Raw genomic sequence first — 24,794 nt, 5'->3', positions numbered from 1 at the left:
CGGATATGATCCAGTATCGTATTTTCTATTTATTAACCGGGTAGTTTATGATCCATCGAATATGAGCCGGATATGATCCACTAACATTAAATATCATTATTATTTCAGTTGTTCAATAATTATCATTTAGTTTAAATAAACATAATATTATAAAGTATAATAATTTTAAATTAAAACTTATAGTTATATGTTGGTATATATCATTTATTAAATATATATGAAGATAATAAGCATGATCACATTAAATAAATCATATTTTATGAAGACATAAACTTAAATAAGATATTAAAATTTTATAAAACGATGACTATTTACTTGCAAATATGATAATGTTAAAATATAATATGTATATGAGTTTGAATCGAATATGAACCGTGGATCATATTCGGTTATTCGGGTAGGATCATATTATGAAAAAATATATGAGACCGAATTTGAGCGGGTATAGGAGTGCTCGTATCCGGGATCATATATTATACGGGCTTAATTTTTCCGCCAGATTTGGATCGTTTTCAAAACGGATATGAGACATGTATCATATTTTCGAGCCGGATATGAGCCGAGACACCGGATAGTCCGTATCGATTTACAGCCCTAATTACAAAGGTAACAGAAAAAAGAATAATATGCATGCTCACCAGTGTTACAGAAATCGGGAATCGGACCTAATCGGTTGAGCTACCGATTCAAGGATTAATCGGAAATCGGGGACTAATCGGAAGGATTAATCGGAGTTAAAATCGGGTTTCTTTTAAGGGAAAATAGATTTTTTTGCCACCCAACTTATTATTTGTTTAGAAACCTACCACTCAACTATAATTTTTTTCTTTTTTGCCACTAATGTTAGGTTCGGATTTTTTTTTTTGTCACTAACGTTAGGTTCGGATTTGATTATTAACACTATGTTATTCTTTTTAGAGTTAATTGCATTTGGCACCCTTCGATTTCAGCATGTTGCACATTGCACCTAATAGTTTTGGAATAAACACTATGCAGCCCCTTATTTTTAACCCGTAGACGCTTTCCACCCTTTTCGTCATCTTCTGCCGTTACCGTTAACTTTTGAAGGTGCATTTTGGGAAATTTTATTATATTTAATTAAAATCAGACCTTTATTTAAATGTTCCGACCATATAAACGATATTTTTCGAAAATCTATTTTTCGATAGCCTGCAATATAACAGTGATCTGTGTCTATATCTTTATATGTAGTACTTCATATGTGTCCTAGGTAGTTTATCTTAGAGGACGAGAGTACGGAATTTTTTTACTCAGAAAGGAAATCTCAAAATTAACTTATGGAACTATATTTATAAAAAGTAGGAAGCTTAAAATACGTGGCAAGTAGTGGTAAAGAACTATAAAGTCAAGTGATACTATATATTTGTGGAGTCTTAAAATAATTCATAAAACTAAATTTTTAGGTTCTTAAAATGCCTGTTAAACTCTCGTACTTCAAGATAAACTAGCTAAGAGACATATAGATGACTGTATATAATGTTATAGACACATATCATATCACCATAATATTGCAGACTACCACTATGTTTTTATATTGCTAAAAAAAATAACATATTGTTAATAATCAAATCAAAAAGTAACGTTAGTGACAAAAAAAAATCCAACGGTTTTTAAGGAAAAAAACCAACATTAAATTTTACTCAGAAAAAATAAAATAAAATAATTTTTGAAATTTTTTGGAGTCTCAAAATGCGTGTCCAACTCTCGTCCTCCAAGGTAAACTACCCAGGACACTACATAAAGATATAGACACATATCAGATCACCATTATATTGCAGACTAACACTATATTTTAATAATACTAAAAAAATAACATAGTGTTATTAATCAAATCCGAACCTAACGTTAGTGACAAAAAAAAGTCCGAACCTAACATTAGTGACAAAAAAGAAAAAAATTATAGTTCAGTGGTAGGTTTCTAAACAAATAATAAGTTGGGTGGTAAAAAAATCTATTTTCCCTTCTTTTAATATTAAAATATCATTTAATATTTAGTTATTATTATATTGGCTATTTAGTAACTAATATATTTACTATATTCATAAACTCTATAATTATTCATATTTAAAGTAATATAGTATTTTAATTTTAATAATTTATCACATATACTTCGATTATTAAATATATATAAGTATTAATCGGATTTCAAAAATCGGATCGGTGGTCGACCTTGCAGAGGATTAATCGGGGATTTATCGGTTAAATCGGGGATTTTTAGAACACTGATGCTCACGTACAAATAACCATATAGTCTGTGCAGTGGTGGTGTTAGAAATGAGAAAGACGGGCAAGATCAAATTTGATCCAGCATATATAAATCTAACACACGGTCGAGCCACGTCTCATGTACTCCTGTAGCAGAAGAAGGAATATTCGTTAGAATATTAGTCACATACGGAGTGATGGATGGACTGTGGACATGTATCCTCTTAAATAATATTTTGATTTTTTTATCGTACTAGATTTTATAAAAAACAATTTTGAACATATATTCTATAAAAATTAACATGATATTTCCGGAAAAATTCATAGAAGCCGTCTGGGTGAGCTTAAAATAAGTGCTTCCTGCTTAAAGTAAAAAAGTGAAGTAGAAGTTAGAAGCACGTTAAGACTTATAAATCATAAAAGTGTTTGAAAAATAAGTAGAAACTTTAAGTACTTCTTGATTTTTTACACAAACAATATAAATAAGTGCTTCTGACTTATATTTTGAGCAGTCGGGCTTACAAGCGCTATACGAAGGATATATGATTGAGTAGGTTTAGTTTAGAAAAATGAATGGTATCAAAAGGATGAGCATGATTGGACGCATCACGCAAGCAAAGAAGGGTCGGCATGCATGAACAAGTGGTATGCTCCAAAAGTTGTCTAAAGCAAAAAAGAAGGAAATATCTTAATCTGGATGTTGACTTGTGCCCCCCTTGTTTCACCAGATACTTTTGCCCCTTCGTTTTCTACCTCGTGTTTTCGTCAATTTATTCATTTTTAACTCACATTTGTTAGCCACCGATTTGCTTCTGTACGCTCTCTCATTATGCACAGGGATGGTAGAATTTTTCGAACAGATAGGATATTCAAACCGAATCATTTTTATTGAATCTGATTTTAATGTTCCGGTTATAGATTTAGTTTTTTATTTATAGAAATCGATTAATTTTGGTTCTGGTTTAGTTTTTCGACTAACCGAACCAAAATCCGACCCGAATATCTGAATCCCGATTCGAATCCGAACCATACCGAAATCCGACCAGACCGATATTATAAATTTATCGTATATACGATATACAATCAATATCTATATCAAAATGTATTTTTTTATAATTATATTTTTAATAACTCATAAATAATTAATAAGATAAAATTACTCAAACAGCCATTTAAATTCTCAGTTTAAGTCATATTAAGTTATAAATTCAATCAAACGGTCTTTTAGTCTTCGGACTTTTTACTACGAATTTTAACACCACTCCGGGGTTTGTTGTGGAAAAAAAACATATTTTTATTAGCAAAACTATCATGAGGGATGACGCACACAAAACGTGTTTTTCCCACTTTTTAACACAGTAATTTAAGTGGAGGTTAAAACTCTTTTTATCGTCAAACCATGTGGCAAGTGGAGGTTAATTGCATTGTTGAGTAGTTTCTGCACTAAAAATAGTCAACATGCAACCTGAAAACTTAATTATATATATATACATAGAGTTAAGTTCTATGGAGTACATAAAAACATTGGAGTATTGGAGTACAAATCATAATTTTTTAATTTGATCCTATATAATATCTTTGATTATCCAAATTTTGATATAATCTATCATTTATAAGTTGTCTTGCACATAATTATCAATTAATCATTAATATCTTTCAACTTTAACAAGTATTAAGATTATTGTTCTGCTTATTAGTAATATTGCAGAACATAGAGTCCTATGATTTATAAAAGTAATTATTCTACCATTTGATCACGATGTTTATGTTGCAAAACATAATGTGCAGGTTGTCCAATATTTACAAATATTATTGGACAAAAAAAATTGAAATTTAGATGACTAGATTACATTTTATCAAACTTTGTACTCCAATACTCCAATTTTTTTTGTACTCCATAGAACTTAACTCTATAATATAATATATATATATATATACATATATATATATATATATATGTATATATTATGATTGACAAAATATTATCTTGTCTCGTCAAATAAATTAAAAATAATTGTATATAATTTAAGATTTAAATTTATTTAATACTGCTAACTTTATATCATTAAATTCATAAATAATAAAATATTATCATAAAATAAATTCATAGATAATAAAATAAATTCATAAATAATAAAATATCTTTATAAAATAAATTCATATATTATTCATGATATTAAATTTTAGAATTTTAGACCAAATATAACCATAAATCCAATTATAGATCATCAAATGATCTAAATTTAGGGCGAGATCTAAATTTTATTTCAATCATGTGATCCAATTCAAATTCATTCATTATTATTATATTTATATAATTTAATTGAAAAAAGATTAACTAATTTCATCATTAATTATAAAAATAACATCAATAACTAGACAAAGATATAATGTTATATAATAATTCGAAAAAGTTAAAATAATACTTATAAATAATTAAAAATATTTATATATTACATAAAAACAATAAGAACAAAGGTCAATTTTTAAAAGATTTAACTTTATATTTGATCCAAATTTAGAACACATTAGGATCATGCAAAAAAGAGGTTCAAAACAAATGTTCACGTTTCAAACTAGAACATCTAAAGATGAAATTTTAGGAAATCAAAATAACTCGAACATCTAAAGATGAAATTCTAGGATTTCAAAATAACAACTATGAGATGTATTTTGATTATCTCAGAGAAAAAAGAACTCATTTATCTGATAACTAAATCAATAATTTAGTTTTTATTTATAATTGTATTCGTAAAATTATCTATGTTGTATTATTCTGTTTTGTGTTTTTAATTTTCATGTATTTTGAAATTTTATATTTTTTTTGAAATTTTATTGTATAATTAATCGTCGTTTTTATTATAGGGAAATTATTACCATTTCTAAATATTATCATTTCATGTTTTTTGAATTATAGACGGTACCACTATGTATTTGTATAATCATTAAAAATAGCATTGCATTAGCTCAAAAATTAAGTCGCCGAATTCCGGAAAAAATCACACATCCGGAAAAGGTCACCGGATTCTGGAAACCCAGAAGTCGGCCGGCAAGCTTCAAATTGCGATGAGGCTTGGCAGTTGGCTATAGTTCATATTTCTCCGTTCAGCTGATTTTTGTTTCGTTTATACTCAAAATCATTGCGACAATCATAATAAACCAACAACCAACACAAACCATCAACCAAACCTTGATTTCTGGCGAAATCAAATAATAAATTCGAAAACTAGACATTAATAAATGTAATCGATTTCAAAACTTGTTTAAAATTCAATACAAAGCACTGAACGACATCATACGAAACATATAAGCGAATTACATGAACAAACAAGTACAAATCCAACGAAGAATACAAAAATTCCTAATCAACCGTAGAATACAAAAATCGAAAAGTCGAACTGATGACTGAAATAGATAGAAATCGTCTCAAATTTCGATTTGATTACTCAAATCTTTAAAACGGACACCAGTTTATGATCAAAAGTTGTTTAGTCTTTGTGAACTCGAGAACACAAAGGAAGAATACGGTTTCAGTTGTATTTTTTATGTTTTTTAAATAAAATATTGAATAAATATGGTCAACTAAAGTTGAATTAACGTTTTGATGGACAGAAGGGTAGTCTTGTTAACAGATCATATACTGAATGGTACCGCTTGTAAGTTGTAGGTCGGAAACTCGAAATGATGTTATTCATAAAAGCCTAGCACCAGGATTATACCATTAATAATTTTCTTTTATTATATTCTCCACTTAACTAATTTACCTTCGATAATATTAACAAAACCATCAAATTATATTAAAAGATATTTTAATATTAAACAATTTGATCAGTAAATAATCGTGATCCAAATTTAAATATTTGGATCACCGTTGAACTACTCAGCGAGAGGCAGGCATACATGTACAAATTCAAAGACTTCCATGGTCATGCTCACCGAAAAAAAGAATTCATGAAGCGCAAATTTAATGGTTGAGAGCATTTCTAATAATATCATAACTCACTCTTAAATTAATATAAAAATTGGTTTTTAGTCATTTAATGTGAGGAATATGTGATACTTGATGATACAAAGTGTTTGTATTCTTACTTAGAATAAAACTGAAGGTAGCTGATCGATTGCTAGCATGCTAAGGCGGTAGCAATTGATCAGATTCACCCATCAACAGATGATGTGGTACTGTAACAAAACTGGAGTATCTTAGCAATTGATATGTTAATAATGTATACTTTTAGATTAGCAGTTGATCTGTCAATGGATGTATAGATAGGGTGACATAATTGTAAATATTTGAAGTCATGTAATCTATCCAAGTGAAATGAAGATCGATCGCTAGTCATAAAGTATCAATGGCTAATTAGTGAGTTTATCAATCGCTACATCAACACATCAATTGGTAATCAAGGAAGGCTATTGATCGCTAATTTTGAAAGGCTATCAATCGCTAGTTCAACAATGTTATCAATTGATAAAGTTAGCAATTGATGGTTAGCAGTTGAAAGCTACAAGTCAAGTAAAGGACAAGAAGCATATGGGTTGATGTGACAGGTGCTGCACCAGTTTTGGAAGCTAAACCAAAAGCAGTTTAGTCAAATATTGAGAACCTCGAAGCCAACCATTTCTGGCAAAGCAACAAGGATTTCAAGCTGCCAAATGTTCAATCAAGTCCAAGAAATTCTATATTTGTAATAGCTAGAAACTGAGTAGAAAAATACTTTTACATACTAGTTTTGTTTGTAGTAGTATATATTCACTTTGTAATTTACATTTCAAAGTATCCAAACACTGAGAACTGAAGAGCAAAGCAGTAGAGATAGTAAGCAAGAAATTGTAAGCTTGTGCTCTTCATTCTTTTGTAAGCAGCCAAGTATTTTTACTTGGAAGGTTCTTGATATAAAAATCTCTCATGTGGATCAAACAATCTACCTGAAATTTTTAAGATCCTTGTTCTTTAAATTTCTATTTTAGTTTTAATTCTCTCTTGTAGCTTGAATATAATCCGTTAAACAAAAATCAGCTGAAATTTTTGTAAATTGTATTCAACCCCCCCTTTTACAATCTAACTTATTGTTTGCATCGTCTAGATAACATTTAATGTAGGTTCAACTCCAACAATATTTCTTATATTCACTTATTTGTTTTATATTATGAAAGTAAGTTATGTGCATATAAGTACAAAAGAAAGTAGATGGAGAAAGAATGTTTGCTTACAAGTTTATTACTCCCTCGGTCCCTTTCATTTCTTAACATTTCTTTTTCATTACTAGACACGCATTTTAATGCGTCTCAAAAACATAGTTCTACAACTTTTTTTGAAAATTTTCTTTTTCTAAATAAAAATTTAAACATCAAACTTTTATTCCGAAAAATAAAAATTTTAAAATAAGTTATAAAACTATACTTTATAGAAGCATTAAAGTCCGTGCCACGCCCCCAATGTTAAGAATTGAGAGGGACGGAGGGAGTACAAAATATTGGCCGTGTTTGGAAGTTAGCGGTTTGAGCTAAAATTTGAGTATTGAACATAGTTAGCGGATTGAAACAGAGGATTGAGCTCAAAAAGCTGATTTTCAAAAAACTACTTGGAGGAGCTTTTTGGATCAGAGGTTTTGGTAGTGTCAAAAAAAGCTAATGAAACAACTATTTACCAAACACTTTTATACGAAACCGCTAATTCAATCCGATAGTCAAAACATCTATTTCAATCAGCTGGTCAAAACATCTAATTTAATCCGCTAATTCCCAAATAGGGCCATTAGTTAAGAGTGACTAGTACAACCTCTGTTTTTATTTAAAGGTCGTTTGATGACTTTTTTCACATACCAAGGAGAGTTGAATACGCATTTAATAGGTGCTTTATTTTACACTTTTGACCTTAGAGAATTTATGCATCTACATGTAAACACAATTGAGTAATTAATAAATGAAGAGAGAGTATGAGGGCAATGGAAGAAAAAAAGATCAAATGTTGCATAGATTAGTGAGAACGTCTTATAATTCAAAACATTTATATCTTCCTAAAACGACTATTAATACAAAACAGGAGTAAGTGGTAACTCTTAAAATTGAGGATAGAGAAGAAAAATTTAGTAAATTTAGGAGTGACTAAGAATCTATTAGAGCAAGCTAAACTATCATCCTTTTCAAATCTCAATTTAAGAGTCATGATAAAGATACGAGGAGAGATGCTCTTAGTTACAAAGCTACATATTTTCCTAAATTAAAAAACATAAAATTATCATATTATTTTTAAATATTTATTTAATACTTTATTCAATTATTTCAATTACCTTCAGATTATGAGCTTAATCTTATAACCGCATTTTCTTAACTAAGTTTTAAGGGTCTATTTGGGAGTGTTGTTAAAAATTACAATACTATCAGAAGAAGTGTTGGCAAAAAAAATTGCGGTTGTAGAAATCATAACTGCTTGGTAATTTTTTTAAAATTTGTTTATTTTGAGTTATAATATAAAATGACAATTTTTTTGGTGAGTTTTGATGTTAAAATTTGTAACAATTTTCGACAAAAGTTAAAAACAACTTTTTTCCAAAACACGATAGAACCAGTTTTTTGCTAAAAATTGTTGTTGTTGAGAGAACCTGTTTTTCAAATTTACGTCAAACATTCCTTGAGTCCAAATTTAGTATACACTTCCTACATCCCAAATTAGATGAGTTCGTTAACTTTGGGCACATAATTTAAGATTAATTGATCGCATAGCTACATTACTTGTTTTTAAAATTTTATTTATACAAATAAAAATTAAAATATGAAATTTCATTTGCAAAATAAAAATTTTAAAAATAAATTTCGGAACTAGACGATCAATACGTGCCCAAAATCAACTAGATGATTGGCGGAGGGAGTAGAGTGAAGGTAATATTTGATGAGGTACATGAGAAGACATGCACATGAGATGCAGACAACACATCTCTCCTCAAAATATCTACGAGTACATTGGATACAGGCCACAGTGATTTCTTAATTCCCAAAGCTCACATGCGCACATACATCTATATACATGATTACATGAGCATCATATAATATAGCATCAATTCCATTTAGCATTGAAAAATAACGATGCTGTTAGAGCAAGTCCAATAGGTGTGCTAAATCAAGTCTTAAATCCAAAAATAGGGAATATGGGATAAAATTGCACTCCAACACTATGCTAGTGATGTGCTAAATCACTAGCACAAGCCTCTCCTTCCCTATTTTTAGAATATGCTAGCCACTTCTAAACTATTTCTATCATTAAAATATTTATTTCTCTCTCTCCTCCACATCATTTCCCTCTCTTATTTTTCCTCTTTCCCTCTTTTTTAATATTATTATAATAATAGGGAATGGATATAGGGAGTACTATTGGAGCTCATGTGCTAAATCTTATGCTAAATCACTAAGACATATTATTCTATAATATTTTTAGGGAACTTCTTAGCATAGTGTTGGACTTGCTCTAAATAATAATGGAATAAACAGTTGGCAGGTGTGAGATGAGAGGAAAATATCATAGCCACGTTGGCAGATTGCACAACTAGAGGAAGAGAGAGAGGCCAGTTAAAGATCTCATCTCTCTCCTCTCATCTCTCTCTATCTCTCCCAAACTGCTTTGCTTAAAAAACACTCTCAAAACTCATTTTACAGACAGTAAACCTAAGCCCAAAAACTCAAGAACATAAACTCCATCTCATCCACAAAGATTCTCAGCCTTATATTTCTTCACCTAGGTATCTTTTTTTACCTGTCTTTCTTTAATTAAAGAAATATGTTTGTGTATGATTATATTCTTGATCTGGGTATGCTATGTTGATCATGAAATGCTTGTAAAGATTTGATTTTTAGCCTTGAATCTTCGTTTTCTTGATCTGGGTTTTGTTCTTGATGCTTGGTTGCTTGCTTTTTGATATTTCATATAAACTTATGGGATTTCTGTGCTTTTATTTATTTATTTTTTGCTGTATTTTTAATTGAGCTTTGGTTGATTCCTATTGAAGATTTTACTCTTATATTAATCTTAGTTTTGTTTTCAATTTGTGAAAAAGATTTAAGTTGCTTTATGTTTGAGTTGCATAATTTTGTTAAAACTAGATCAGTTGCTAAATCATACTTTGAGGCTGTTTTATTACAGATAGAGTGTTAATTACATCAGTTAATATTATTTAATTGATTTGGGTGTTTGTATTTTGGAGACTAACTGGACCAAGGGATTTGTATGATATATATTAAAGGGTCTTAGTCTGTATATAGTCTGGAAATTATGAAGGGAGGGTGTGTTAGAGATAGCTTAGTATGTTTTGATTAGCAATTAGTTTTCTTGTGTTGTACTATTATTTTCTTAGAGTGCTCACTAGGTATATATATATGTAATAATTACTCATTATTTGTCATTTCTTTTGTGAATCATTTTAGTTTCATTCCTGTGACAGGAATCCAGATATCAACTGTACACATATATTTATCCAGTCATGGAAGTATGCAACTAAGAGATGCAATAAATATATTTTTCAATTAATAATTGTGTGGTCAAGCTCAAGGTCTCTGACTCAATAAGAGATCTGGGTCAGCTCTTTCTTTGGCTGGGCCTTGAAATGTTGAATTACAATCTTCTAATACTTGATTGGTAGCAGCGGTAACTGAAGCCGACTGAAGCTTGCAGCTTCCAACGTGTTGGTTTTACGAGCTTTCCCCTGAAAAAAGTAACAATGGCTACCTCTTGTGAGAGGTGGATTGATGGTCTTCAGTTCTCCTCAGTGTTTTGGCCGCCTCCACATGACAAACATCAAAAGAAGGTGCAACCAATTCCTGACATCTATTTCATTGCTGCCATTTCATCTTTAGTTGCATCACATAGTTTTTCTTTTTTGATAACTGATGCCCAAGTTGTTGATGTGTTTAAATATGAATGTTATTAGATGATCTTGCTACTGTTATAATGTGTTTGCTTTCCCATAAAGTTTTCAATCGCAGATTAATTTCAAAATGTAAGATGGTGGGCGTTCATAAAATTTGCGGAAAAGTAAATGTGTTGCATTTATTCTTATGTTATTCAAACTTGAAGTCGTGTGTCATTCTGTAACCTCAGTTGAAACACCAAGATTAATTATATTATTACATGTATGCACATCTACTTGATTTTATATAATTTTCTTAAGTGTTATAAAAAGACGGATGGTTATTATCATTTTCCCCATTTTCTTTCCAGGCTCAAATCACTGCATATGTTGATTACTTTGCTCAATTCACATCAGAACAGTTTCCTGACGATATAGCCGAGGTAATTCACATGTTGCCTACCTCTGAAGTAGTTTTTGTCAAAGAAAATTTAATGATATAATAAACACTTCTGAAATCCTGTGCATGTGTATACTCTTTTTGATTCAATGATATAGCTCAATGAATGATGCTAATGTGATGTATAATGTTTGACAGCTAATACGGAACCGTTACCCTTCAAACGAAAAACGCCTCTTTGATGATGTCCTAGGTAACTTATGAAGTTACTTTGTTTGTATGTTTGAAGATGAATGAAATTCAATTGTAATTTTAGCTGCTACTGTTTCTCATATATTTGAGAGAGCCTACTGACTTGCCAATATGTGTATTTCTTTTTACAGCAACATTTGTCCTTCATCATCCAGAGCATGGACACACTGTCATTCTCCCTATTATTTCATGTATTATTGATAGCACAATGGAATATGACAAGACTGCACCCCCTTTTTCGTCTTTCATTTCGTTGGTCTGCCCTAGCAGTGTGGTAAGCAACTCTTGGATGAACTGGTATAGGTCCTTGCTCGTACTATATACATTAAATATCCTAATCAAAACAGCATTTAACGATTTCTGTTTCTTTAACTGAAGCGTTTTGCTAACATGTAACATGGTTTGTATTATGGTGAAAATTACCTGAATTATGTGAAATCAATTTACAGGACGAGTACTCTGAGCAGTGGGCTTTGGCTTGTGGTGAAATCCTGCGAATATTAACTCATTATAACCGGCCAATTTACAAGGTTGAGCGCCAGCACAGTGAAGCAGATAGAAGTAACAGTGGCAGTCATGCTACGACAAGTAACTCTATAGACGGGGAATCAATTCCACCACCTGTACAACATGAAAAGAAACCACTCCGGCCCCTTTCCCCCTGGATAACTGATATATTGCTCGCTGCCCCACTTGCTATTAGAAGTGACTACTTTCGTTGGTAAGTTCATAATACACAGAAACACTTAGATACAGATTAGTTACGGGCGTCTGTATCCAAAATCTTAAGTAAGAAAAAATAGAAGGAATTCTTCAAAGAAAAGTTAAACTAAGTTGTGCTAGTTGAGGCAAGTCACACTTTATGCTATGACTTAATGCGGCAAGTGATGTAGGGCAACAGAAAAATTTTAACCATAACATGAATACAAGAAATCACTCCGACTATAATTAGAAAGAGGAAAAATAAAGTGTTATATGTTTATTTGAAAAAGAAGAGATATCTTATTATGTTCTGAGTATTACACATTTGTTAATTAATGGATGATATCTGTTTTGTGCTTGTGCAGCGGACTTGTATGTATGATAATTTTAAATCTTCCTAATTGTTAACGGTGATTATGTTACCAATGAATTTCAACTACTTGGTTATAGCTCTTGTTTCTGGAGCTCATGAATCGTTCTCTGTGTAGGTGTGGTGGTGTGATGGGCAAATATGCTGCTGGAGAGCTTAAGCCACCATCTATATGTAAGTGGATATATAACTTTTTTGTAACACTCTTATATGAACTTCAGTTGGATGGAACGTGATGAGATTTAAACACAGCTATACACATGACACTCATTTACTCATCTATTCTTTTCATATTATGTCCCCTTTTCCGATGTTATGCATAGCTGCATTTCTTTGGGAGATTTTTATTTAGTTTCAAATCTTTAGAAAGGAAAAAGAAGGAAATAGAGAGATCAGAGTAACAGAATAAACATTAATTGTGTAGTAGTCGAAAAGCATGTACACTTCAATGCTCCCAACTCCGAAGTCACTAGAAATGACACATCTATACACATGACACTCATTTACTCATCTATTCTTTTCATATTATGTCCCCTTTTCCGATGTTATGCATAGCTGCATTTCTTTGGGAGATTTTTATTTAGTTTCAAATCTTTAGAAAGGAAAAAGAAGGAAATAGAGAGATCAGAGTAACAGAATAAACATTAATTGTGTAGTAGTCGAAAAGCATGTACACTTCAATGCTCCCAACTCCGAAGTCACTAGAAATGACACTAGTTACTTCGTGTATCTGGTAAACTGTAACTAGGTATAATTCATGTATATAATACGTTTTACTCTTTGTAATGGTAGCTTCTTCATGTGGATCTGGAAAGCACCCTCAGCTAATGCCATCAACTCCGAGATGGGCTGTAGCTAATGGCGCTGGTGTGATATTAAGTGTTTGTGATGAAGAAGTGGCACGCTATGAGACTGCTACTTTAACTGCAGCTGCCGTTCCTGCTCTCCTCCTCCCCCCTCCAACGACATCTATGGATGAACATCTTGTTGCAGGGCTGCCGGCTTTGGAGCCATATGCCCGGTTATTTCATAGGTAATTTTGTCAATCTTTCCCTGCAGTAGCATTCTCCTTTGGAAGTATATATTGGTTCACTTTGGAGTATATTTTCTTAAAGTTGCATTGACATTTGCATTTCTTTTGTTTAGATACTATGCTATTGCTAGTCCAAGTGCCACCCAAAGACTTCTTCTTGGGCTTCTAGAAGCACCACCATCATGGGCTCCAGATGCCCTGGATGCAGCTGTGCAACTTGTTGAGCTCCTGAGAGCAGCCGAAGACTACGCGTCTGGAATGAGGGTAAGTTGTAAGCACATAATGCTGTTTGCAGAATGTTCACATAAACCTATGCGTTCAGACTTCTGCAAGCTCTTATCTCGACTGTAAACTTCCCTGATCTTTTCTACAGGAATCTCATGAGTCATGTATAAACTTTTTCTGTGTCAATGTCAAACTGCTTTAAATAGCGTCATTCTTATTATACCCCTAAAGGAATCCTAACTAAAGCCATCAATACAGCACTACAAATCCTAACAAGTGTAATAGTCAAGCATAATTGTACTGTATTTGTTTTGGACCAACACTTCAATATATTATTACTATTTATTTGATTTTTACCAACACCATTATTACTAGTACATTTAATTTCTTACTAAACTCAACACTTAAATGTAATAACTATTAAATTTGGTAATAATTAAACCGCTCATGCTATTATTTGCTTGCACTGTTGCACAGAGTGACAATGATAACACTGTTTATTTATATATTTATACATTTTTGCGAAGTAATTGTAGCATTATTTCATTATGCTATACGTAAATACTTGTTGCGTCTGCACAATTATCGTACGGACGGAGTTCCTGTAGTGAGGCATTGTTCGCTCATTTTCTCTTTAATAATTGTTCAGCGATCATCTATGAGAGTTAACAAGTAAAATATAGTTTACCTGTTCATCATTTCACCAATGCCATTACTGATTATTCTCTTATACAATGGTGTAGCTTCCAAGGAACTGGATGCATTTGCATTTCTTGCGAGCAATTGGGACTGCAATGTCCACGAGAGCAGGTATCGCGGCAGATGCAGCAGCTGCTTTATTGTTTCGTGTACTTTCACAACCTGCTTTGCTTTTTCCTGCGCCAAGACAAGTTGAAGGGATTGAAGCTCACCCTGAACCAATGGGTTCCATTTCATGGCAGAAAAAGCAGGTATGTGCTTCAGAAATATTATTTGAAATGAGTTAATTTTAAGACCATAAGTAACTAGAAGCCTTTAATCTGAGCATATATATATGTGCGTGTGCGTGTGTGTGTCTTTTTTCATGGAGAATTTTATCCCATACAAATGCTAATTTGGTAATGGCTTTTAATCTTTGCTGAGCAGAGAGAACAGCCATCTGCTGAAGCAACTATAGAAGCTACTGCCCAAGGGATTGCATCACTGCTTTGTTCTCATGGTCCTGAGGTTGAATGGAGAATATGTACTATATGGGAAGCAGCTTATGGCCTAATTCCTTTAAGTTCATCAGCTGTTGATCTTCCAGAAATTATAGTCGCAACTCCATTACAACCACCGATCTTATCTTGGAACCTCTATATTCCTCTACTTAAAGTATTAGAGTATCTTCCTCGTGGTAGTCCTTCCGAAGCATGTCTCATGAAGATTTTTGTTGCATCCGTAGAGGCAATTCTCCAAAGAACATTTCCACCCGAGCCCTCCAGAGAAGAAGAAAGGAAAACAAGATATTCTTTTGGGTCTGCCTCTAAAAATCTTGCTGTCGCAGAGCTTCGCACAATGGTCCACTCTCTATTTGTAGAATCTTGCGCCTCAGTAGAGCTTGCTTCTCGCCTACTTTTTGTTGTGTTAACTGTGTGTGTTAGTCATGAAGCACAGCCCAACAGGGGCAAAAGGCCAAGAGGCGAAGACACTTACCCTTCTGAAGAATTTACCGAGGAGATGTTGGCAGTAAATAGAACACAACGAGACCGAGGAACCCAGAAATTAAAAAGACAAGGACCTGTTGCAGCATTCGATTCTTATGTCCTTGCTGCTGTCTGTGCTCTTGCTTGTGAAATCCAGCTCTTCCCTTTAATCTCAAGGGTTGGTAATAAGGCTGCTTCAAATGGTATAAAAGATGTAGTCAAACCTGTGAAAGTCAACGAGCCTCGTAGCGACTTTCGCAATAGCGTCGACTCTGCTGTTTGTCATACTCGCAGGATATTGTCAATTTTAGAAGCGCTCTTTGCTTTGAAGCCGTCTTCAGTTGGCACATCTTGGAGTTACAGTTCAAACGAAATTGTTGCAGCTGCTATGGTTGCCGCTCATATTTCTGAACTATTCAGACGGTCAAAGGCTTGTATGCAAGCTCTCTCTGTGTTAATGCGCTGCAAGTGGGATAATGAAATACACTCCAGAGCATCTTCTCTATATAATCTTATTGATATCCATAGAAAAGCTGTAGCATCTATTGTTAACAAGGCACAGCCGCTTAAAGCACACTTAATGCATGCACCTATTAGGAAGGAGTCTTCTTTAATTGTCCCTGAACAAATTCAAAATGAAATTTCAAGTTCTTCGTGCTCCGACTCTTCACGGGGTTTACAGTCTCAAGATTCTGGAAATTCAAGATCTTTATTTAAGTGTAGGAAAGTTTCCCATCCATGCGATGAGACCAGAAGTAACTCGGGCAAAGAAGTCGCAAGTTTCCCATTTAATGCTTCAGATTTGGCCAACTTTCTTACAATGGACAGGCACATAGGATTTAATTGCAGTGCAAAAGTCCTTTTAAGATCTCTGCTGACAGAGAAACAAGAATTATGTTTCTCTGTCGTTTCTTTGCTATGGTACAAATTGATTGCAGCACCAGAAACACAACCTACTGCAGAAAGTACTTCTGCCCAGCAAGGATGGAGACAGGTACTCATTCTTCTTGTTTTACAACTTTGCGACTCAAAGCTGTAATTGCTACATAACTGTTGTAGGGTGTATGGTAACCACTTGATAACTAATGCACGTGTCATTGTTTTTTCTAGTGGATTAATCGGTAGAGAATGCATTGGGGGTTTTGTTTCTTGAGTAATTGCAGATCTGGGCCACAGAATTGTGGAGAATGAAAACTTAGATTTTTTCGAAAACTATAAACCAAGCCAATGACATATATGAAAATTCATTCAGTATATGCATCCTCATATTTGACTTTTGGGCTTGCAAGATGTCCAATCAGACATTTATATCAAAGTCGTTTTTGTTTATTTGCTGATGCTATGAATACAATATCAATATTGTTAAGATTGGGCTTTTTTATTCCTGAAATCTACACTTTAACAGTGATCCATTTTGTTAAATTGCGTGGATTAAACTCACACACACTTCACATATCCCTTACTGACGGGTAGGGTGACCGGAATAAATGCCTTTAGTTATGGTACTTGCGAACTTCTGATTGTCATTCATACATATATTCAGGTAGTTGATGCTCTCTGCAATGTGGTAAAAGCATCACCGACAAAAGCTGCAACAGCTGTTGTTCTTCAGGTACCTATTTTGTGAACTTGAATCAATACTACCAGAAGATTTGAGATTGCGATAAAATGGCAATTGACATGTATGCGGCAGTAATGGATTTCGTGGCATTATTTTCTTGCAGGCAGAGAAAGAGTTGCAAACATGGATTGCTAAAGACGATGACCACGGTCAAAAGATGTGGAGGATCAACCAGCGCATTGTAAAACTGATTGTAGAGCTAATGAGAAATCATGAAACTCCTGAGTCCTTGATAATATTAGCTAGTGCTTTGGACCTCCTTCGACGTGCTACAGACGGAATGCTTGTTGATGGAGAAGCATGCACTTTGCCTCAGCTGGAGGTAATATCTCAAGTTCTACTTGCAATGTAGTAATGTACAATCCTCCTTGGGTATTTTAAAAAATGCACAAGATTTTGTTTTCATATTAGGAGTTTAATTGCTAGATAGCTTTTCTTACTTAACCTTGTTACTTATTTGAACATAATATAAAACAAGAATTCGACATTCTAAATGACATCTACTTGTAATGGATTACTGAGCAGCTTCTAGAAGCAACAGCAAGAGCAATCGAACCAGTACTTGAGTGGGGTGAATCTGGGGCTGCAGTGGCTGATGGGCTCTCAAACCTGTTAAAGGTATAGATTCAATGCCTTTTTGGTTTTAATTATACATAATAGTATGTAATCTTAATTCTTACCTAATACATGGACTGTTGATGGTGCAGTGTCGCCTTCCAGCTACAGTACGGTGTCTTTCTCACCCAAGTGCTCATGTCCGTGCTCTCAGCATATCAGTTCTTCGAGCTATTCTCCATGCTGGTTCAATACATTCTGGTGGTAAACAAGTGGAGATAAGTAGCATCGTCCATAACCCTGCTTATCAGTACCTCAATGTAGACATTATTGACTGGCAAGCTGATATCGAGAAGTGTCTAACATGGGAAGCTCATAGTCGACTTGCAACAGGGATGCATATGCAATTTCTCGATACTGCTGCCAAGGAATTAGGATGTACATTATCCATTTGAACTTCGAAACTAACTCTACGTGCAAAAGGCTCCCACATCCTTGCATTTTTGGCCCTTGTTACCCCTTCGAAGACTTGCAATTGCCTGAAGGATGTCTGAATTTTAAAGGACAAAATTGTGTCCCTCGTGATGATCATGTATAGTGGATTATTCATGTTTAGAGATGTATTTGCAAGTACATGCTTACCTTTCGCCCTTTGGGTTAGTTTTAATATGGATTACTTTGACTCAGGAAATGATGTTGAATATAACTTGGTTCAGAGTTTTCTAGCTCGACTGTAATAATGTTTGTTTGCGCCCCTTAATTTTCTTCTTTTCAGTATTTGTAGTTTTGCGGCCAAATTCGAGGTGTTTATTTCAAACCCCCTCAAATCAGTGCCTGCTTTAAATATTCATGATAATAGGCATGCATGCACATTATTCACATTTCACAAAAGAATTCAAAAACATTCAGCAGGCAAAATTAACACACACGCAAGGAAATAATAAATCATACTCATATAAGGTCAACCTGAAGAAAGAATATTTTAATTGTATAAAAAAATGCACAAGTATAAATTATTATAAATTATAACAATGGGAAAACATAGAGCTCTATATAGTTGAGTTTTAAACCCCCAAGAATTTCCACAATGAAAGATGAGAATTACAGAATCGGGAAAGATATGGCAGTATTTGACTGTTTGTATCTAGAATCGGATTGCTAAAGCTTTCCTGGTACCTATTGTATCAGCTACCCTCTGTATGCTCCAATTAAATTTTGAGATCTGATTAAACCTTGTCATCAAGTTCAGTTGGTTCTAAAGATGGAACAAGCTTCTGTTGGCTGCTCCTAGACATAGAGTGGCTGCGGCGTTCCTTGCCGCCTGGCTTAGAAGATGCATTCCCATACCAGACCATTCCAACTATGGCTATGAGCATGCCAATGACCACTTGTATATTAAGACCCTCTTTTCCAAAGAACAAGAATCCCAAGATCAAAACAAGGATTGTTTTCATATGGCCAAGTACTTGAAATGACACTGCTGTGAATCTGCCAATGCAAATGAACTGGCTCAGGTTGGTCCCTATTGCGATTATGCACGAAAGTGATAAGAATGTCTGCACGAGAAAAAATTGTGAGATCTTAGTATTTGGAAAAAAGCAGGAGTTCAACATGACATGCCACATAAACACTTCTAAAGCTGAACCTATTCAGCTACTTCACGGAGTTCACGGAAATAAACAAAACAGTATGCAGTACTTACCGCAGATGCCATGTTGAAGTCAAATTCATATACTTTCTTGTCAGTCAATAAATAATCCAGAAAGGGGCCTATTAACAAAAGAGAGGCAGCTTGGACTGGCGCAGTGTGCCCCAACAAATTAAAAGAACTAAGTGAGTATTTCCGCTGAAGGTAATGAACATACTGCACAAAAAAAGCAGCACATTAATGACACTTTCATGCTAGGATACTGCAGGCAGTTCAAAACATTAAAAAAACATTTCAATAACTCAGAAGTATTTACAGCATAGGACAACCACGTTATTCTCAACTCAAATGGTTTATAATCGTCACTGTAATAAAAAAGTTTTTAGGATACAGATATTTATCATGCGGAACTAAATGTCACTATATGAAATGAGTGTACAGAAGAAAAAATGTATGTCTTCATCACATTTCATACTCCCAATTTGACAAACTGAAATAAGCCAAAAAAAAAAAAAAGAAGAAGAGAAGAAAATCTTATGCACTGTTGTCACAGGCTCACAGCGCTTGACTAGTTGGTTTCAAAGGGTCAACTTGCGAATAGTCAACTAGTCGCGCGACCAGGGCAACTAGGTGGCCGACTTGTCGACTACCTGTTAATCCTACTTTACAACATGAACATGCTACTCTCAATGTTCTTGCTTATATTCTCTATTGAATCAAACCTGACACAGATGTGTGTTGTGTGTATAAATTGATTATAACTGATATATGTCTATATAGTTGTGTACATATATCATATATGTATAATAATAAGCATATATATATATATATATATATATATATATATATATATATATATGCATTTGAAAATGGATTAAAAATATATTGTTGTAATAAATATATCTATTTTGTAATCAATATACATGACACTTTTGAGCTTCAGTTGTTAAAAACCACATAAATATATATTTATTGACTAGTCGACAAGATAAACTTTTGTCGACTCGACTAACCAACATGACAATCATGATCTTATGTGATCCACCTAATACTTTTGGGAACACATGGTCCCTTTTCTTTTGCAATACAGTGGGTACTTAGTTTTCCTCTAGAAGATGGAGACAGAGGCTGTACTTCAAAAATTACTTTCAACCATGAGTATAACAGATTAACAGGTAGTCTTATATTACAAAAACTCTCTTCAAAATTTTTACTACATTCTTTTTTGATATGGACTACTTGCCCTCATCAATGTCACTTAACAGGTTCTAAAGAATATATTATTATATCTAATACATCAGTAAGTATAGTGTACAACTCAAATGGTTTGAGACACTTACATATTGCTGCATAGAAGTACTCCACACTGCAATAAAAGCAGCAATGAATCCTCTACCATTAACACTCACATCAGTAACAGTACAGACAGCAACACCCATCAGAACGACTAAGATGCTCAGTTTTGTATCTCTTGAATATCTGATTTTGTCTAGGACAACTTCCAATAAGCAGGATACAGGAATCATACTTAGCTTTGCGATCTGAAGATTATTAAATAACATATTACTCCACTTATGGCTAGGTCAAAAAGTCAAATAACAAATCTACATATACATTTATAATGAGTTGTGCAAGATGTGAACATCAAACCTGGTAGAATCCGACTGAGTTCAACATCAAGCTAACATTCATCCCTACAATAGAGAAATTTGCAAAGAGGACAAATTTGAGCAGCTCTGAAATAGGTAAATGAGAAGGCTGGATATATCCCAACCATCTAAGGACACCCGTCATCAAAGTTGTCGTAAGGAAATGCAAACCAGTTAATGTTGTAGCTGCAGAATAAACAGAAATGAAAGGTATATCATAAGTACTTAAACTGAGTAAAAAAGTGTACAAACAATAAAATGAAACCCTTAATTACATACTCATCAAGATATCCTTATTTCAATTCTTCTTGGATATCACTAGGTATTTCCATTTTTTAAGAGACTTGAATGGAACTATAAAGAGTTTTCTTGAAATCAGCATGGGTCATTAATAGCTTAACACTACTGAACTACACACCTATTACTAACATATAGTTTCTTTTAAAGGCTCAACTTTTTACATTTCAACAAACGATATTTTGTTGCTGGTCATATTTGCAGCCATGCGAATCCACAGAACTGTTTGGGAGCAATATAAAAGGCTTTCGTATCCTTGTACTTTAAAATATGTCAAAAAAAATCATCTATATTAGTATTGCTCCGCATCATTAATTGATACTGGACAGCATGTTAAAAAGACCAAAGAGACTATTTGGGAGTAAAATTGAAGGCTTTGGAGCCCAGTAGTTAAACTATTCCAGAATAAATATATTTATATTAGTATTGTTGAAAATAAATTAATTATTTATTTTCATGCTCTGCATCAAATTTCTAAGCAGTCTTCCAACTATATTTCATCAGTGACTGGACGAATTTGAAATGTTTAGCTGGCTTAATTTATTTTCCAGACGAACTGCTGGCTTAATTCGAAATGCTTACTAAATTATATCTAGTAATATGATCTTTTGTCTGAGGACTCAGGTATTTGTCGTCAGTAAATATTCATAATAGATGGTACAAGTATCATTTATTGGGGTAATATCTATTGTGTGCTGTTCAGGGAAATTTTGGTCCAACATAAATTTATATATCAAAAACAACTTTATATAACGGAATAAAATCTAAATCCCGACAAATACGGGGGTTGGTCATATTATGGATAGCATGAAATACTTCTCAAAGTGATCCCGGTAGTGAAGAGAAGCATAATATGTACATGGACCATTATTCTAAAAGAACACAGAGGTGGTGTCAGCAAAGATCCCCGACTTGAAAGGTATTAAAATGGTATTACACAAAGAGGTGCAGCAAAAGGAATTCCCAGGGGTCTCCGACCTAATCCCACTAGACCAAAATAAAAATAAAATCAACCAAATAAAGTTCCACATAATCGACAACATTGTAAAGGAGTTTACCAAAACTAAATCCATATGTCGCCATTAAGGCTTTATTGACAATGATGATCCCGACGGAAGTGACTACATTAAACATCCATGCAGCTGCATCTATTGCAGCCTTTTTATCAGCCTTGCTTGATGGCGCCATTATTTCAAAATCAAATTCTCGGCCAAAAGAGGATATCTACCTCTTCTGTATCATAAATGAACTTCTGCTTTCAGCATTAACAACACAACACAGAACTCCCGTCTTTAGCTCTTAGTTTTCCTGAGAAATATTACAGAATGAAAATATTAGCAACAATGCACATCCAAGGTTTTGTACATTAATAACAAAATTAAATCGACAGGGGAGAACGTATAATAATCATATTCTAGCTGACTTCAGCAACGAATAACACTTCAAAGCAATTAGTGTATAGGTAGTATATATATTAATACATACAACACTCCGCTTAACACAATCAACCACGCTCCCCAAAAAAAACCTAAATTACCAAAACAACGCTCCCCAAAGAAAACCTAAATTACCAAAACAAACCAGCTTCCCTCAAATTTCACTCAGCATTCCAAAAATAAACCGCCTCAATAAATCTCGATCAATTACTAAAGCCCGAAACTCATACATTCTAAAATTTCATAACTCGCTTAGGTTAACTAGAATTCCACTCAGCATTTATCGGATAACGACAACTATCGATCAATCAAACAAACAAAATAATTCAGCGAAACTCGAAAACCACAACAGATCCACAACCACTCGAGAATAACTAACCGAACAACGCACGAATCACATATCAGATCCACATCAAGACCATACGCAATCACATAACATACAGATCACAATTTATACTCACAGCTAATCACGAAAATCATTTGAATCTAGATCCATGATTTAAATTTTTTTATAAAAGGCGATTAATTTGAGAATTAAGAAAATGACGTACCGTGAGGAGCTTAGAAGTGTGTAATGAGTGTGAATTTCGGATCTTGTAGTGTGAGCTCTTGCGATTTGGCGATGAATTTGTGTGAAAACAAGGAGATAGACACAGGTATGTGTATGTGTGTATAAATAAGAATGTTTAACTGAAATGATTTGAAAGGGATTAGTTATTTTACATTAGGGTTTGACTGCTTTTTTATTTTTAATTAGAATAAATTTTGGGTTAAACCGGCAAAAGTATTGATTCTCAAATTATACATGCATTGCGATTGTTTTAAATTTTACTCCCTCTGTTTTTTAATATATGACGTTTGACTTTTTGGCACACACTTTTAAGTGTTTTGACTCGGTAGTTAAAAATATTTTTTTTGAAATTTTCTTTTTCTGAATAAAAATATATAATCAAAATTTTAATTCACAAAAAAAATCAATTAAAAATAATAATTTTTACTAGCCGGTCAACCCACCTAAACATACGTGCTCAAGTCAAAAGTGACATATAAAAAAAACAGAGGGAGTAACAAAATTATCATATTTAAGGTCATAAGCACACACCTCTAAACTTTTTTAACTCAAAGTGTCGGACTATTTATTAATTTTAGGCTTGGAAATAAACATTTAATTTTGTTATGATAATAGTTAGAAAAAAAATCACATTTCTTTCAAGTAGAGGGAGAATTTTTAAATTAAATAGATGATACGTCTATAATCAACCAATATCTCCTTTTCACCCTTCTTCATATCTATATATACTTCGATTATTTTAATTGTGACAAATAACAAATAAGTTGATGGGGAAAAAGGATTCCCCAGTCCCCACCCCCAAAACAAGAAAATAGATTAAAAGGCTCAAATTTTTTAATCTTGTTTTTATTTTTTTTGAAAAGCTTGTTATGATTTACTAATCCCTACTAGACCAAAGAATTCTTATTATACGTATCCTAACGACAAAGCGAGTTCTAGTTCATATTGACTGGTCACAAACAATAGGTTTCATCAATTGATTTTCATATTCGTACGCTCTTCCATATGATGTTCATGCAGTCTTTTATATGGTCATCACGTTTTCTTTAATCATCCGAAATACATATTTACATCGCAATGTTGCACCTTCTGGGATAATTTTGTTCGGTGTTATATCTTTATATTAAGAAGTTGATCGCTCGTCACCCCCACTTTCGACCAATATCAAAATGATTTATCCAATTTTCTTGTATTTGAGGAGAGTAGAACTTTTTATCATATAAGTTTAGAAAATATGTAAATATGTAGGATAATATTAGAAGTGTAAGCAAATATAATTTTTTTGTTAAAGGACTCAACTCGACTCGG

General features: G+C 33.2%; 2 protein-coding genes across 4 annotated transcripts; one reads left to right on the top strand and one right to left on the bottom strand.

Annotated features, from left to right (window-relative positions):
* Nucleotides 1–9,722: 9,722 nt before the first annotated feature.
* On the top strand, nt 9,723–18,610 carry LOC108202572 (protein GIGANTEA). 3 transcript variants are annotated; one of them, XM_017371051.2, is made up of 16 exons: nt 9,819–9,959; nt 10,659–10,703; nt 10,860–11,021; nt 11,435–11,506; nt 11,662–11,716; nt 11,847–11,989; nt 12,165–12,436; nt 12,906–12,961; nt 13,580–13,820; nt 13,934–14,084; nt 14,789–14,995; nt 15,171–16,703; nt 17,253–17,321; nt 17,434–17,652; nt 17,856–17,948; nt 18,038–18,610. In XM_017371051.2, exons 3-16 carry the CDS (start codon nt 10,935–10,937, stop codon nt 18,338–18,340), a joined length of 3,501 nt encoding a protein of 1,166 aa, XP_017226540.1. In that variant the 5' UTR covers nt 9,819–9,959; nt 10,659–10,703; nt 10,860–10,934; the 3' UTR covers nt 18,341–18,610. The 3 variants fall into 3 exon arrangements, with proteins under 3 accessions (XP_017226526.1, XP_017226535.1, XP_017226540.1); XM_017371037.2 differs by having other exon boundaries at nt 9,723–9,959; nt 10,659–11,021; XM_017371046.2 differs by lacking the exon at nt 10,659–10,703 and having other exon boundaries at nt 9,761–9,959.
* Nucleotides 18,611–18,819: 209 nt separating this feature from the next.
* LOC108204363 (UDP-rhamnose/UDP-galactose transporter 6) lies at nt 18,820–23,617 on the bottom strand. The gene is made up of 6 exons (XM_017373758.2): nt 23,467–23,617; nt 22,538–22,787; nt 21,184–21,368; nt 20,874–21,074; nt 19,588–19,749; nt 18,820–19,441 (listed from the first exon to the last, which is right to left on the bottom strand). Exons 2-6 carry the CDS (start codon nt 22,665–22,667, stop codon nt 19,112–19,114), a joined length of 1,008 nt encoding a protein of 335 aa, XP_017229247.1. The 5' UTR covers nt 22,668–22,787; nt 23,467–23,617; the 3' UTR covers nt 18,820–19,111.
* Between the last annotated feature and the right edge of the window lie 1,177 nt (nt 23,618–24,794).

Source organism: Daucus carota, chromosome 1 (assembly GCF_001625215.2).
Source record: "Daucus carota subsp. sativus chromosome 1, DH1 v3.0, whole genome shotgun sequence".
Taxonomy (NCBI): Eukaryota; Viridiplantae; Streptophyta; class Magnoliopsida; order Apiales; family Apiaceae; genus Daucus; species Daucus carota.
Note: the sequence above shows the minus strand (reverse complement) of the source record. Positions and strands in the feature narration are given on the sequence as shown.